At 29.8% G+C, this 15,009-nt stretch overlaps 1 protein-coding gene across 1 annotated transcript; it reads left to right on the forward strand.

Moving 5' to 3' along the window:
• The first annotated feature begins 13,439 nt into the window (after positions 1-13,439).
• On the forward strand, positions 13,440-14,710 carry LOC114757207 (uncharacterized). The gene is made up of 3 exons (XM_028946212.1): positions 13,440-13,513; positions 13,945-14,271; positions 14,541-14,710. The coding sequence occupies exons 1-3, from the start codon at positions 13,453-13,455 to the stop codon at positions 14,630-14,632; spliced, it is 480 nt and encodes a 159-aa protein (XP_028802045.1). The 5' UTR covers positions 13,440-13,452; the 3' UTR covers positions 14,633-14,710.
• The last annotated feature ends 299 nt before the right edge of the window (positions 14,711-15,009 follow it).

Genomic DNA, 15,009 nt, shown 5'->3' on the forward strand with positions numbered 1-15,009 from the left:
TAGAAAAACCACTAGAAAATCAAGTGTAAGAAACAGTTTTCTAGTGGTTAAAAGAACCACTACACAATATGGTCAAAACGCCAGAAAATTTCTAGTGGTTCCATTAACTGCTAGAAAAAAAAAAAGAATGCGACGAATTTTTTAACGGTTCAAAACTGTTAGAAAATTTTCACAGAACTGCTAGAAAGTTGTACATGGAAACGAAATTTTTGAATTGGCACCATACCTTTCTAGCGGTTATTAACTATTAGAAATTTGGCGCTAGGTGGACCAAAATTAAATTTTGCAAAATTTTTCCTGTTTTTTTATTTTTCTAGCAGTTTCTGAATTGCTACAAAATTCATTCCAGGCAAAAAAATAAAATTCAAAATTTTCATTATTATAAAATATAATATTATTAATTAAAAAACCATTAAATATATTATATTAGAGAATTATGTTAATATGTGTATTTATCAATGTATTACATGTTATATATTTAAATTTTGTGATAGATAATAAGTAATTAAATTATAATTGTGTCAAATGAATTTAATTTAATTTAATAAGATAGTTGAATTGGAGATGTGATAATTTGTAGTGTTGAACTTTAACTTTTATGTTGAAAAGTGGTTGAATTAGTTGAGGAGGACATAACAAATATAAAGAAGAAAAATTTGAAAGAAAAAAATAAATAAATATGTTAGTAAACTATAAATAAAGATAAATAGAAGAAATTAATATTTATAAAATGAATATCATCTTATCATATAAATAAGAGAGAAAAACTACCATATGAGAGAGCAAGAATAAAAAAGAGAATTATAAAGAAAAAGAGGAGAGGAAGGAAAAGAAATAGGGTAAATGAATGAGGAGGTGAGATGGTATTTATAGAGATCAGTGAGAATTTTCTAGTAGTTGTCTACTATTTGCAACGGTTTTATATCTTTTCTAGTGGTTCTATTAGTTTCTAACGGTTCTATAACCACTAAAAATTATAATTTTTTTTATTTTTAAAAAACTGAACCAGATTTAAGGGTAACAGTGCTAGAAATATTGAGGTTAGAGGAAAATTTGAATTTCAAAGTAAAAGGGTAACGATAAGAATTTTCTAGCGTTAATAACCGCTAGAAATTGTCAGCTATGAGAGAAATTTGAATTTGAAATTTTAAAATTTCTTGCGATATTTGTAGCGGTTCCATGAAAACCGCTAAAAATTTTAATGAAATTTCTAACAGTTTCAAGGACAACTGCTAGAAAATTCGATAAAATTTCTAGCGATTCTATGAAAACCGCTAGAAATTTGTGGCGCTGCCCCCTGCTGCCACCTGCATGTAGCCACGTATCAGGACTCCTCGAGAAAAATAAAGTATTTATAGTGGTTTCTTGGGCAACCGCTAGAAACTTTGAAGAAATTTCTAGTAGTTTTTGAACTGTTAGAAAATACATTTTCTAACGGTTCCAGCAACAAAACTATTGGAAATTAAATAGTAGAAATATGGAGCCAACTTTGCGCCAAATGACACCATAGTTGTAACGGTCATTTTTTAACGGTTGGGTCAAAACCGCTAGAAATATGTGGGGTCCACACCCTTTTTTGTCAAAACACTGCATATTTCTTGCGGTTTGTGTTATAACAGCTAGAAATGTTTATTTTTGTAGCGGTTTTTTTTTAACCGCTAGAAGGTGACTGCTGGTAATTCACTATTTTTTTTTGTAGTGAATGTAACAGGAATTTGTGTATCCCTAGCTCATGCACTTGAATTGTAATGCTAGTATTATGTAAATAGGTATTTATACAATATAAAGAGAGATAATATCTTGTAGTGGATTAAATTACATGTTTTATCAATCTGACAGTCTGGTAATAAATGAAGTTTTTTCATGTGCGTCTTAGAAATATATAACTATAACGTATGGCTCACTTTATAGTGAAATTATATATGAATCCCAGAAGGATTCAAATCCTTCTATAAATTCAAACGATCTAATACATGAACAGATCTGGATCATAATGTATGAAAATCCTTAAAGGATTTGAATTTCTAGAAGCATACAATTATGTTCTCAAGAATATTATTCAATTAAGTCTCTATTTAATTAAGCCTCTATATGAGGCATATATGGTTAATATCGACTGAATGAATGATGTAAATATATTCCAACTTGTCTATTTGTGAAAAGATTCAAAATGAGTTTGCTATCAGTACTTTTTATGATGATAGCATAGAAACTCCTGATGAGTTTTCAAAAGCTACGAATTACTTAAAGAAAAAGTTTGAAATGAAAGCTTTGGGAAGAATACATATAGATTAATCACATCCATTATATGGATAAGTAACATTCATTATGTATTTCGGTAGTTGCAAGATCTTTGGATATGGATTAAAAATCGATTTAGATCTCCAGAAGATAATGAATAAACACTTGGTCCAGAAGTAATATCTTAATATCACTAAAGCATTTATATATCTAGCTATACCGAATCTGATATATCATTTGTTGATTAGCATGATATAGTTCTTTATCAACATGAAGATGTTAGAATTGAATTAAAAATTATTCTTCATTACTTTAAGGGTGCCATGGAGGTAATATTATTTTATCTGAAGGTACCCAAGACTAATCTTAATGGCTATATAGATAAAGTATTCTTGTTGAATCCTCATGTCAAGAGATCACAATATGATCCAAGTATGGGTAAGCCATAAAAGGACTATTCGTCTCATGATTTTCAGAAGATTATGAAATTCATATTTGATGTTTTTATCTCACTGCAATATTTGGAAGGCTTGTTCATTATATTAGACTTTATAAGCTTGAAGATGTCAACTGATATTGTCAAGAGAGGGAGTTGATACACACTGTACTTTTTTTTCCTTGTCTATGGTTTTGTCCCACTAGGTTTTCCTAACAAGGTTTTTAATGAGACAGTATTGCATATTGTATCAATAAATGATGTATTCTTTTTCTTTCATTAGGTTTTTGTCACAGGGTTTTTTCTAGTTGAAGTTTTTTAATGAGGCACATTCTTATATATTAGACATCCAAGGAAGAGTGTTATGAATATAATAACATTTTTGTGGATGCCCATATATCTCCTATTATCTCCCATATCTCCTATAATCTCTGATATTTTTCATTATCTTTATATCTCACAATTATCTTATATTGTTATGTAATCTGTAGATTCTATCAAAGGTGTAAAGTTGTGTCTATAAATAGAAGTCATATATAATGCGTTGAGCACTTTTGAATGGAACGAGAAATACTTTCTCTTATTAATCCCTTTTTTCTCTGTATGATTCTTTTCTATTTCTTCTTTATTTATAAAAATGAAGGCGTATTTGTTTATTTTGAATATAATTTAGATAAGCTAAGCCTGGGTTTGTTAAACATAATGATATACGTTTGGTTAGGTATGTGGGAAATGACGGGGGAGGGGGAGGGGGAGGAAAATCCTCACTTTTTCGGCTTTTTCAAAATTAAATTTATTAAACTTTTTTCCTTTTTTTTAATACAATTTTTTTCCCCTTTCTCTCCTCTCTTTCATTTCCCTCGCATCAAACATAAGATTAGTGCAGGTTGTGCAATTAATCGAACACTTACAAAAGTATTTATAAATTATCTATTAACAATATCTTTACAACAGTGGTAAGTTTTAAATCTGATGCCTTAGGATATGACTCTTTTTTTTTTTTTTAATCATCGCAAATGAAACTTATGCAATCATTTATATTTATAAAGAATCGAACTTGTAACTTCACATTTATGAAAAACTTAAGGAAGGTGTTAGAGTCACTAGACTTGCAGGCCTTGAGCTGTCAAAATACGACTTAGACTTTGTTTAGAATCCGATTAAAATTATCTATAAACATGTTTTATATGAACCGAGACAAGTATTCTCTTATATACTTACCTTGTATTTTGTAAGTTATGATTAGAAAAATACTTATAATTCATTCCAAGCTTGATTTATTCACAACATTGGGGGTATGGCACCTGGGATCTTAGAGGGAAATTGAATGACACTTTAGTCTGACAAAGTGAAGAAATGTCATTAATTCACAAGGTCCTTTAGTAAAATAAAATTAATTTATTTGAAGCTAACCGCTTGGCATCCTAAAATGTATATAACCGGGTGCGATCCTTCGCTTTTTCGTTTTCTTCAATTTTCCTGGTAAAAATTCCTTCTTTTTTTTTTTTTGTGAGTGTAAGCTTATCTAGCGTTAAAGGCCCAATGAGATAAATCATGATAAAAGTGATTGTAATTTTAATGGCACAAAAAGTACAATATCCTTGCAATCACACCTTAGTCGATCACAACCAACAATAATATAGGTAATAATGCCTGAGTAACATGATAAAATCCTCCCAAAATGACATAAAATAATACAATAAGAGAGATTTCAATCAGAGTGCAATAGAGACTAGAGAGGCATGAGAGCAAAGTGCAGCAATAAGAATCTAAATTCAAGATCTGGTTGGTATATCTAAATCTTCCTGCAAGATCCTTCTTGCTTTATATCTTATCAAGATTTATTGCATGCACGCCCCATGAACATACTATTTAACGCTACTGTTTCTTACTTGTTTGTTTATATGAAGAACCTTTAATCTTTTCCTCTTGTCCCTGAGTAATTTGGCTTATATATGTACATGTGTGTGAGCGCTACATTCTACCATGTCACTTCACCTTACACATTTATATAATTGTCTCCTACTTCACTTCTTCATTTGTCACATTCTTGGCAATCAACACTTTTAAGGAATGGGTTTGAAGCAGATCTATATAGTTAGCTTGAAAATTAAGCACATCTTCTATATTATATCACATTATATTTCAATAATTAAGATTCATACTACAAATGGGGTTGGCCTACACTATAAGGAAGAAATAGGAAAAAAAAACTTATTATCAATAGAAAATTATTCGTTGATGATTTTTGACAAAAATTACATCGCTAAATTTAGTGACAGATTAATGATGAAATTTTTTTGTCACTAATATTAGCGCGGATTAGTCACTGAATGAAATTTTATCACTAATCTATCAAAAAATCTATCAGTATGTTTTTAGCAACATAATTAGTGACGGAATTTTTTTGTCAGAAATTTCTGTTACTAATTCCGTTGCTAATTTAATTATAAAATTTTTAGCAATGGAACTAGCAATGGAAACATTCCATCACTAGTTTTTGTCTCTTGCCACAGAAATTTGCATCACTAATTTTGTCTCTAAGTCTATTTTCATCGCTAATCTATTACTAATTTTAAATTTTATTATTTTGAATTATAATCCTACAAATGATTTAAATTTATTTTTAATTGTAAAATAAATTGATATATTTGTGAAGTTGGTGTTAATAACAGTATCATCATCACTTATCTCATCATTAGGTACATATTGAGATAGGAAAACAATTTCCTAAAAAAACTGTTTTATGTTTCATTAAAATGAATTCCTCTTGATTATTAATAATAATTAAACAATATGATAAGAATATTAATTTATTTCTTATATAAATTAATATGAGAAAGAAATAATTATATTATATACACAATATATTGAAAGATGTAATATATGATAGAAATCCAAAACCAAAAAATAAATTTATATGAACACCTCAATTTATAATTATAAATAAAACTAATGTTGAAGTGAATTTTAAATTTGAATAATTAAATAATAAACTTTAATCATGATATAGATTGATTTCGGTTTTTAATGCAAAAACAAATGGTATATACAAAGATTTTTTATAAAAAAAATTTTATAGGATACATATGTAAGTAGGAGAAGAGTATTTATTATAATCTATTCAAATAGTTTATTTATTTAAAATAATTTATTATATTTTATTATAATATTGTTTAATAATTAGATTTTTTTTACTAATTGTAAATAGTTTTCATCAAATATATAAATCATATATGGATTATATAATATAATGTAATATAATACATATATAATTAAATTATATATCTTATCAATGATAAATTAAAAAATTAAATTTAAAAAATATATTTAAAAAATTATTTATGATTTAAAGTTTAAAATTAGTTTCATTGGAAATTAATTTTTTTAAAAATAAAAATATTATAAAATAAATAGTAACATAAATATTTCAGACTTATTTTCTCATAAAAAGAGTTAAAATTAAAATTATCATATAATTTAATTTTAGTTTTTAATAATATGTATGTGTATATATAATTGTTTGGGCAAAAGAATATTATATATAATTGCAGCTCAACTACTAAAGACATGTACGGGTGGCGGTGAAGGTGAGGTGGTGACACATGGCGGCAGAGGTGAGATGACAGCGACACATGAGGGTGGCTAGTGGCCACTATTAGAGATGAGGTGGTGACTGGTGGAGGGCCCACTTTTTAAAATTTTTTTAAAAAAATTAGATTAGTGACGGAAATTTTTTATCACTAATTTGTGACAGAAATTTTCTATTAGGCCCTAATTAGCGATAAAAAAAATTCTATCGCTAATTCTTTGCTCAAATTCTGTCGCTAATTCATTGCTCAAATTCTGTCGATAATTTGTTGCTCAAATTCTAAATTAGCGACAGAACAAATTTCATTGCTAATTCGATTCGGTCACTAAATAAAAATTCTATCGCTAATTACATGTTTTTTTTTTATAATGCTAATAGAAGGGACTAATCCTCCACATTATGGCAAATCTAAGGTTTGAATTTTTGCTAGAAGAAATACTTACATTTAGTGTTTGATAATATCTCGAACATGATTATCTTCAATAGGAGGGTATTTGTGCCTGACGGACAAAAAAAAAATATTTAATCAAGTTTTACTTTCAAGTCTCAATAATCTATATGTTTAATTCATATTCAAGCTATCTATTGCAACGTATGGATGTCTTAAGTAAGATTTCATAAATTTTAATTTTAGTTTTGAAAAATTTGTGTAGTAGCAACTACACATGCATGTAGAAAAATCTAAAATATACTTTTAATCCTTTAACTGTATACAATATTTTAGTTTAGTTCTTTAATTTTAAAAATATATTTTTAGTCTTGCAACTCTGGTATTATTAACAAAAGATGATAATATTATAATTTTAAATGTTGATAAAACATTATCAAATGTTAATATATTAAGTTTAATTTTGAAAATAATTATGATTGTTATAAAAAATCGTCATTTAAAACTAATTATTTTAAGATTAAAAGACTTAAAATGTTCTTTTGAAAGGGTTAAGGAACCAAAATAAACCATGTATAAAATTAAAAAAACCACATATATTTTAGCCTTTTGGAAACAATTTAAGAGACGTCAATATTATAATGTTTACTAAAATTTGCAAACTTTTTAAAATTGACATAATATTTTGTCAATTCATCATCAAATGTTTCAAATATGTTATATAAATAAAAGAATATGTTCATATATTGTAAAAACTATTCAAACAAGGTCTCAATAAAAGAAATAGATTGATATGACATGTCTAATATTATTTAAACAACAAAAAACTCCATTCCTAAATGTAAGAATTAAAGTTGATTTTGATTTTAAATAAAAGATCTTTATCTATTTTATTTATCACAATTATCATTTTTTGAAAATAATTTATCCAACTTACAAATTGATTATAGTCTAATATTATATACTAATATTTTAAGGAGATCATATCATATTTGTTAGCATTAATATTTATTTAGCTTTTTTAATTTGTCATAGTTCTTACCTCAATTACCGGTAGAGTATACTCTTAACTTGATCCCACTTGCAACAACTTAAAAGGACAAATTAAATTTAGGTGTATAAAATTGTTACTTGAATCCATATAGTTTAACTTAATTTAATTTATTACAAGACATAAGAAATTTCAAATGTGATTATCATGCTTTGGAATGATCTACTCAAAAGACAAATAACAAGAGATCACCATTTTTGGCTGCTTTTACGTGTCACCATAATTGATATCAAATCCCACTTTGCTTGTTAATCAGATAAGTTTCATTACTTAATCATCGTCAAAAGCATCCAAAAGGAATGTGAACGTACTTTTAATTTGGGATTTATTATCTTCAACCGACATTCTTTTTAATTAGAGATTATGACTCTTTCTAGAACCAATTAGTCAGTTAGTTACATTATTCTTCATTGTTCGAATCACTTTTTCATGATTAGATATATTATTATTATTCATAATATCCATGAGAAACGTCCTAAGTAATAAACTATAAAATAAATAGATTAAAAGTGGCGGGGAAAATCTTTCGTGCACATCACACGCGTAATTACAACTAAGCAATAACACGCTTCAAAGTGGATAACTAATTATATGGTTTTCCTTGATTTGTTGATTAATACTATTTCCGATCCTAATTATAAGAGTTAGTTAACTAATTTGAGGAGATTAAGGAAGTAAGTTGAATTAGTTATTTGTCCTAAATAGGTGTTGTCTTTCCTAAAATATTTTTACAAATCAAGTGTATTGAATAGAACTATCATTATTAGAAGGGTTACTTTGAAAAAAATGTATGAATCTGAGAGATAAAGTAGATTGGAGCTTTATATTTAAGACCAAAATAAAAGTCAAATAAGATTTTATATTAAGAATCGGAGGTAGTAGTAATTATTGGATTGGCTTGAAAGATAGCGCATGGGAAACGGATGTGGGTTTTCATTTATTTAAATAATAATAACTTTCTTTTTCATTAAAAAAGTATTAATTTACTCTTCGCGTGAGAAAGTTAGTGCGAAAGAAAATAAAGCATAGCATTTGATGTCTTGCTTTGAGCATCATCCCTCCACGTTTTGTAGTTTTCTACATCTATATTAGTTGGCTTTATTTTAATTTCCATTTTGCAGTATCTGGTTGATAATTATATTTATACGTATGTGTGGATATATATCATTGTAATATCTACGATGTATGGTTACAATTAGAATTGTTACTCAGAGTGTCCACCTTGATATGAGTCGACGTAGATGAGAAGAATTTAATTTAATATTTTTAAGTGTAAAGTGTCACAATCATTGTATATTTTATTATTACTTCTTAGCATAGGGGACATCCAGGCATAAAAATTTGGGTTTTTGGAACCAACTAAAAATTTGGGGTTTTTACTGCCAAGCTATTGGTTGAGGTAGTAAGCGGTCTCATCTCTATAAATAGAAAAAAACAAGTTTAAATTTTCAAAAGAATACTTGTTAGAAGAGATGAAAACCTTTTACGCTTTAAGTCTTTCAAATACTCTTGATTAAAAAAAAAAATTGGGGTCTTTTAAGGCTTAGAATTTTAAGTTTATTAATCTTTTATTGAAAACTATTCGTTTGGATCTATAAGAACTTAACTTCTGGAAAAGTTGAATTGGGCCGACAAATCCAACAAGCGTCATGTAGTTAACGGGCGATTCAGATATTGTCACGTATCTTACTAAGACGTGTCTTGGGCCGCCTTTTTGAAGTGCACAACTAGCTGGCCCAAGAAAACTACAGAAACCGTTTTTTGTACTGTCCACATAAGATTTATACACACATACCCACAACAAACAAGATTGCATTCGAATTCCTGTTGGAAGATATCCACATTTAGTATCTGACAATATCTTCAATAGAATTGCTTTTAATAAAAAGATACCTATACTTTAGCAAAAAAAAAAAAAGAAGATTGCACTGCACCCAAAAAGATATAAAAATAAACAAGATTGTATTAACAATAAAAGGACTAAAGTACAAGGTTAGATCATATAATCCAAGGTGAAAATCCAAATGTAGAGTAAATAAAATGTCCTTGTAAGAAAACATCAAAATGTGGGAATTAAATGCACCTTGTTCTGCCAATGACCCTTAGATCAGTTGGCACTGGGGCCTCCATAGTGAGGCTAGAGAGCGGTTGGATCTCGTACTGTGCGCATGTTTCCTATGCAATAAAAAGATGAGGCTTACTAACGGGGGTTGGCCAAGTGGTAAGTAGCTTGGAACCGCTTATGCGAGATCTCGAGTTCGAGTCTCAACGTATACAGAAATCTCTGTTGAAAGACTCACCTACTATAGTCCAGGTGCGCGACGCGGGTCAGATCCAGATGTAGTCGGAGCAAAGTTCCGGTGAACTGGAGGCAACCAAAAAAAAAAAAAAGATGAGGCTTGGTTCTGAAAGCTCTAATTGTCAAATCGCAGAGCTAGAGCTGCACGGTGTGTCGTCCATATTTATTCCTCCATTTGATGCTGTGAAGAATATGAGTCCATTTTGATTAATTATCCAGCATCGCACACATTTCATATTTTTTTATTTTTTTCCCCATCAAAAGTTTGTCCACCCTACATAATGAGGATTAGAATTTGAAAGATAAGGGGAAGCTAGAGTGATAAAATATCTTTAATTTGATCACTGTTTCCATCTGTGTACATCCTGAAAAGCGAAGAAAAGATGTGCGAGGCTATGTTTGAATGAAGGAAAAAGTGAGAGATAAAAAAGGAATGAGGGAGTACTAGATAGGAAAATGGAGAGCTTTTGCTATTAGCATTCTTTTCTCCCTGATTTCCTTTCCCCATGAAAAAAGGGTTAGGATCATGATGACAGAAAACTGATGCGCAGATATGTGGATAAACAAGCAAACCATAAACTTTTGGAGGGGATTCATCGTGCAAAAACATGATCAATGATTTCTTGTTTAGAACAACCAAAATGGACACATCTTCAAGTTATTACAATTGGGCGTGCAAACAGGTCACACCAAGTTAAACTTTAGCTAAATAGGCATGAGCTTGTAACAAGAGTTAAAACCTTGAGCGTAAATCTGAACCTACATATATGCTTTATTTTAGGCTCGCATTCAAAAGACTTGGCGGGCTTGAAGTTTTTTTAAAAGCCTATTTATAATGTAAGCCTTTAAAAAACCTTATGTTGTAAGCTTGAAGGTGGTAAATAGATTTTGAGCCTATTAAAACCTATACAAATGTAGCTTTTAGTACACTTTAATGCTTACATATTTTGCTATATATTAATAAAATAGAATTTAAAAAATTAATCAGGCCAAGCCTGTAGACTTTTAGGTCAAACTTTAAATTTAAAAGCCTAGCCTAATTACCTTAACAAGCTTTTAAATAGGCTTTAGCCTTAACTATATGCTAAATAGTTCAGGTCATATCAAGCCTCCCATCAGGCTGGTATATAATCAATGGATGAGCTTCCAAATAAAAATAAGATATTTCTCTAGTCTTTAACATAAAAGCTACTTAACTAATTTGGAGAGATTAAAAAAAAAAATAAGCTGCTTAATTTTGATAAATGTAACATGATTTTCCTCTAATATATAACATTATATTATATATTATTTTATAAATTAGATAAATTAGTTTGGAAAAAATGATAAATATGAGAGATAAAATGAATTATTAAGGTCTTATATTTAGAACAAAAACTAACTCTAACTAGTTGGCTCTTACATTTAGGACCAAATGAATACTTTACTAGCATCTTAATCTTCTATATATAAAAATGAAAAACCTCAAATGGGTTAAGATGAAAGTGAATTGGTAAAACTACTAGGATGTTGATTAACTAGAAGGTTGAAACCGTCTTTAACCTTGTATTCTCCATTCTTTATGCCTTAGATAAGCTTGTCATCTTGGTGTGCAAAAGGAAGAGGGGCGTTGAGAATGATATTTGTCGCAGGACTACTATTTATATATGTGTGTGCGTTGCAAATTTAGGGGCTCATTCTAGATTTTGTCTGGCCAAGGAGATGGTTAATGCAAATGAGATCCCAACACAACAAAGATTAGGATTAATTAGAGTGGTTTGGAGATTAATATTTGAGGGATACCATATAGAGGATCATGATTCACAGGGATGTTTGTTCCGTTGCCAATCTTCCATTTTAACTTGGGAATATGATTAAATCTGCACGATAATTAATACCCTTAATTACTAAACCATGACGAATTATTGTAAGGCTTTATAATAATGTTAGGAGTATTCATGTTGATACATCTTTCTTTTACCCTATATCTGGTACGAGGAAAATGAAAGAAAAGGGAGAGGAGAAAAAAATTTTAATAAGCTCAATTTGAAAAATTAAAAAGATGGGGTTATAAAATTTTGATAAAGAAAACATGTAAGATAAAAGAGTAAAAGAAATTAATTAAAAGCTGTTCATCCCACCTCTCTATTTTTTTCATATGGAAACTCATTAAAATTTTTCTACCCCTTTCTTCCCCCTTCATTTTCTTCATACCAAACAGACTCTTATCTTGCAATGAATGAGAATTATATATGATTGATGATGCACCAGTTTTGTTTGGCCAGCTATGAGGGAATTATTGACCATTGAAGTAGGTCTAATTAGTGATTCCCAAACCTCCTTTATTCGGTAGGAGTAAACAGCAAGCTTCTATTTTAAAGATGAATCTTCGTTTTATCATCCAAATCTAAAAAAAAAAAACCAAAAAAAAAAAATCTACGCAAGCATGGTCAATAAAATTCACAGAAGTAATAATAGAGATAGATGCATATCTCTTTCTGGTCAACTGATAACTAACTGATCAGCCGCCAATTCTATACGGAATCACCACTTCGACAATTAAGCCCCGCAAAGTGCGGAAAGTAAATATATATATATATATATATATTTATAGAACATCACCTAAACAACCATATGCTTGACAAGTTTAATTAAGACTAACGTTGGCTGATTAAAAAAGTCCAACAATAACTAACTCTTGCAATAGTCCATTGATTATTGGCTTTCCTAGCTCTGCCATGGTTTTCTATTCTCCACAGGAGCAAATTTATAGCTGTCCTAGTCATTAATTCAGCATTTCTTCCCCTAAAAGAGGCATTTGATTTTATTTGAAAATTATATAGCTTGGTTTTGTATATATGCATTGTACGGAGGAATTTACTGTGACAACTGAGTTGTATTGTTCATGGTTTTATCAATAAATAGAGTATATGTCCCTTGTCATAGATTTTATATTTTGTAACAAAATTAAAATTATAATATAGTGAGAATTTTGTTTATGGGTGATATACGTAAATATCTATATGAACATAATTAGCTTTGAAATTAAACTCATTTAAATTTTTCTACCAATTGTGTGATCCAAACTAAACAATTTTTGTCATATGTTGCAGTCAGCAGATGTCCCTCATTTGTCGCGCAAAGCCATCGGCTTGACTTTAATTCAATTCAAATTAAAGTCGAACTCAAATGTCTCCTATTATATAATAATTCACAATAATTCACATCGTTGAAAATTCCACCTTCCCTCTAAATATTCTCTTACAAAATATCATAAAACCCTTAAATGCCCTTCAAACGATCCCTATAAATACACTTGCTGGCTAAACTACACTTTCATCCTCTTCCAACAATACATCAAGCTGCCTGCAACTCTCCAAAGCCCTAATTAAGCTAATTGATTTTGGCCATCCCACCGTCTTGTTTTGATATATCCTCCCATATGGCCTTGATGAAGATTAGCTTGATGGGTTTTGTGACAGTTGTTCTTCCATTATTATTATCTCTCGCTGTGCAAGGAACTCTTGGTGAGTACTCCTAATTCCATCGACACCCAAAATTTAATATTCCCTCCGATCTCATATATAAGCAACAATCTCTTGGATAGAGTTGATTCTGTATATAAGCAATACTTTCTATTTATGTAAAAATTTGATGCACTTTTCATTTTTACCCTTGATCGATTACATCTCTTTTTCATCATTTTTCGCACTCAATCTCTCTTATATCTTTCCTCGCACATTCTCTCTCTCTCTCTCTCTCACTCATCATCTTTTAACTAATTTTAACCAATATTTTAATCTACCTGATTTGATTAGTTATTGCTTATATATAGGACTAGAAAAAGTAATATATATTATATCAAATAGCCATAGGACTGATCATGAGGTAAAGCTAGTTCTCAAATACGTACACATTTAACTTACAGCTAACCAGAAGGCTCATAATAATATTGCAGGAGGGGTAGAATGTGAGGGTCTAGGCAAAGAGAAGTGCTCGTTTGCAGTATCATCTGCTGGAAAACGATGTGTTCTTGAGAAGATAGTGAAGAGGAGCGGCATGGAAGCATATATCTGCAGATCATCGGAGATTGAAGCAGACAAACTGATGGATCACATCGAGTCTGATCAGTGCGTCGAGGCCTGTGGCTTGGACAGAATGTCCCTTGGAATCTCATCAGACTCTCTCATTGACTCTAACTTCACCAAGAAACTCTGCTCCACTGAGTGCTACCACAATTGCCCTAATGTTGTTGATTTGTACTCCAAGCTCGCCGAGGTCGAAGGTATATAAACACTAACTAGATCCTATAGTTTCTTTGCCTTTGATTTTGATAATTGTTTCATCAATTTGGCCTCATATATAATGGGTTGAGATGCAAATTTACCCTGAAAGTTTTCATTAAGAGGGCTAGGCACCCAAAAGTTTTTTTTGCTGTAAATTTATTAGAAAGTTTGAAATCGTAGCAATATTACTTATATTATTAAAAAACTAACGTTAACCATTAAAATAGTGATGTTGACATGCTTTGAAATTTCACATATGTGTGCGTAGGTGTGTTTCTTCCCAAGTTATGTGAAGCAAAAGGTGCGGATGCGAAAAGAGCAATGGCTGATGTGAAGAGCTCTGGTGCTGTGGCCGCATGAACGAACTACTGTGCATCCTGAATCAAAATGGACCAGCAGATCCACCAACTTGATTTTTCAATCCAAAGAACAAATAATATATATATTATTTTTGTTGGTAATATAATTGTTCAAGTTACGCTAAATGATGTAGCTGTTATGAATATACCATCAAATATATTTTGTTCATTTATTGAATAATTGTTATATATGTATAGATACATACTGGATGGACTGTTGTCTTCTCACAGGCAACAAGGCATAGCTTCCACTGTTCTATATGCATTTAATGATTAATTACAAATGAAAAGCAAAGCGTTTTTTTCCCCCTCATCATACTTATAGAAGAATATATATATATATATATAATAATCAATTCTCATATAATTTACAAGCTT

Source organism: Neltuma alba, unplaced genomic scaffold (genome assembly GCF_004799145.2).
Source record: "Neltuma alba isolate B1F8T4 unplaced genomic scaffold, ASM479914v2 tig00001450_pilon, whole genome shotgun sequence".
Classification (NCBI taxonomy): domain Eukaryota; kingdom Viridiplantae; phylum Streptophyta; class Magnoliopsida; order Fabales; family Fabaceae; genus Neltuma; species Neltuma alba.

Coding starts and splice junctions, on each gene's coding strand:
- LOC114757207 (XM_028946212.1), top strand. CDS start 13,453: ATGGGTTTTGTGACAGTTGTTCTTCCATTATTATTATCTCTCGCTGTG. Junction 13,514..13,944: donor CGCTGTGCAAGGAACTCTTG/GTGAGTACTCCT, acceptor ATAATATTGCAG/GAGGGGTAGAATGTGAGGGT. Junction 14,272..14,540: donor CAAGCTCGCCGAGGTCGAAG/GTATATAAACAC, acceptor ATGTGTGCGTAG/GTGTGTTTCTTCCCAAGTTA.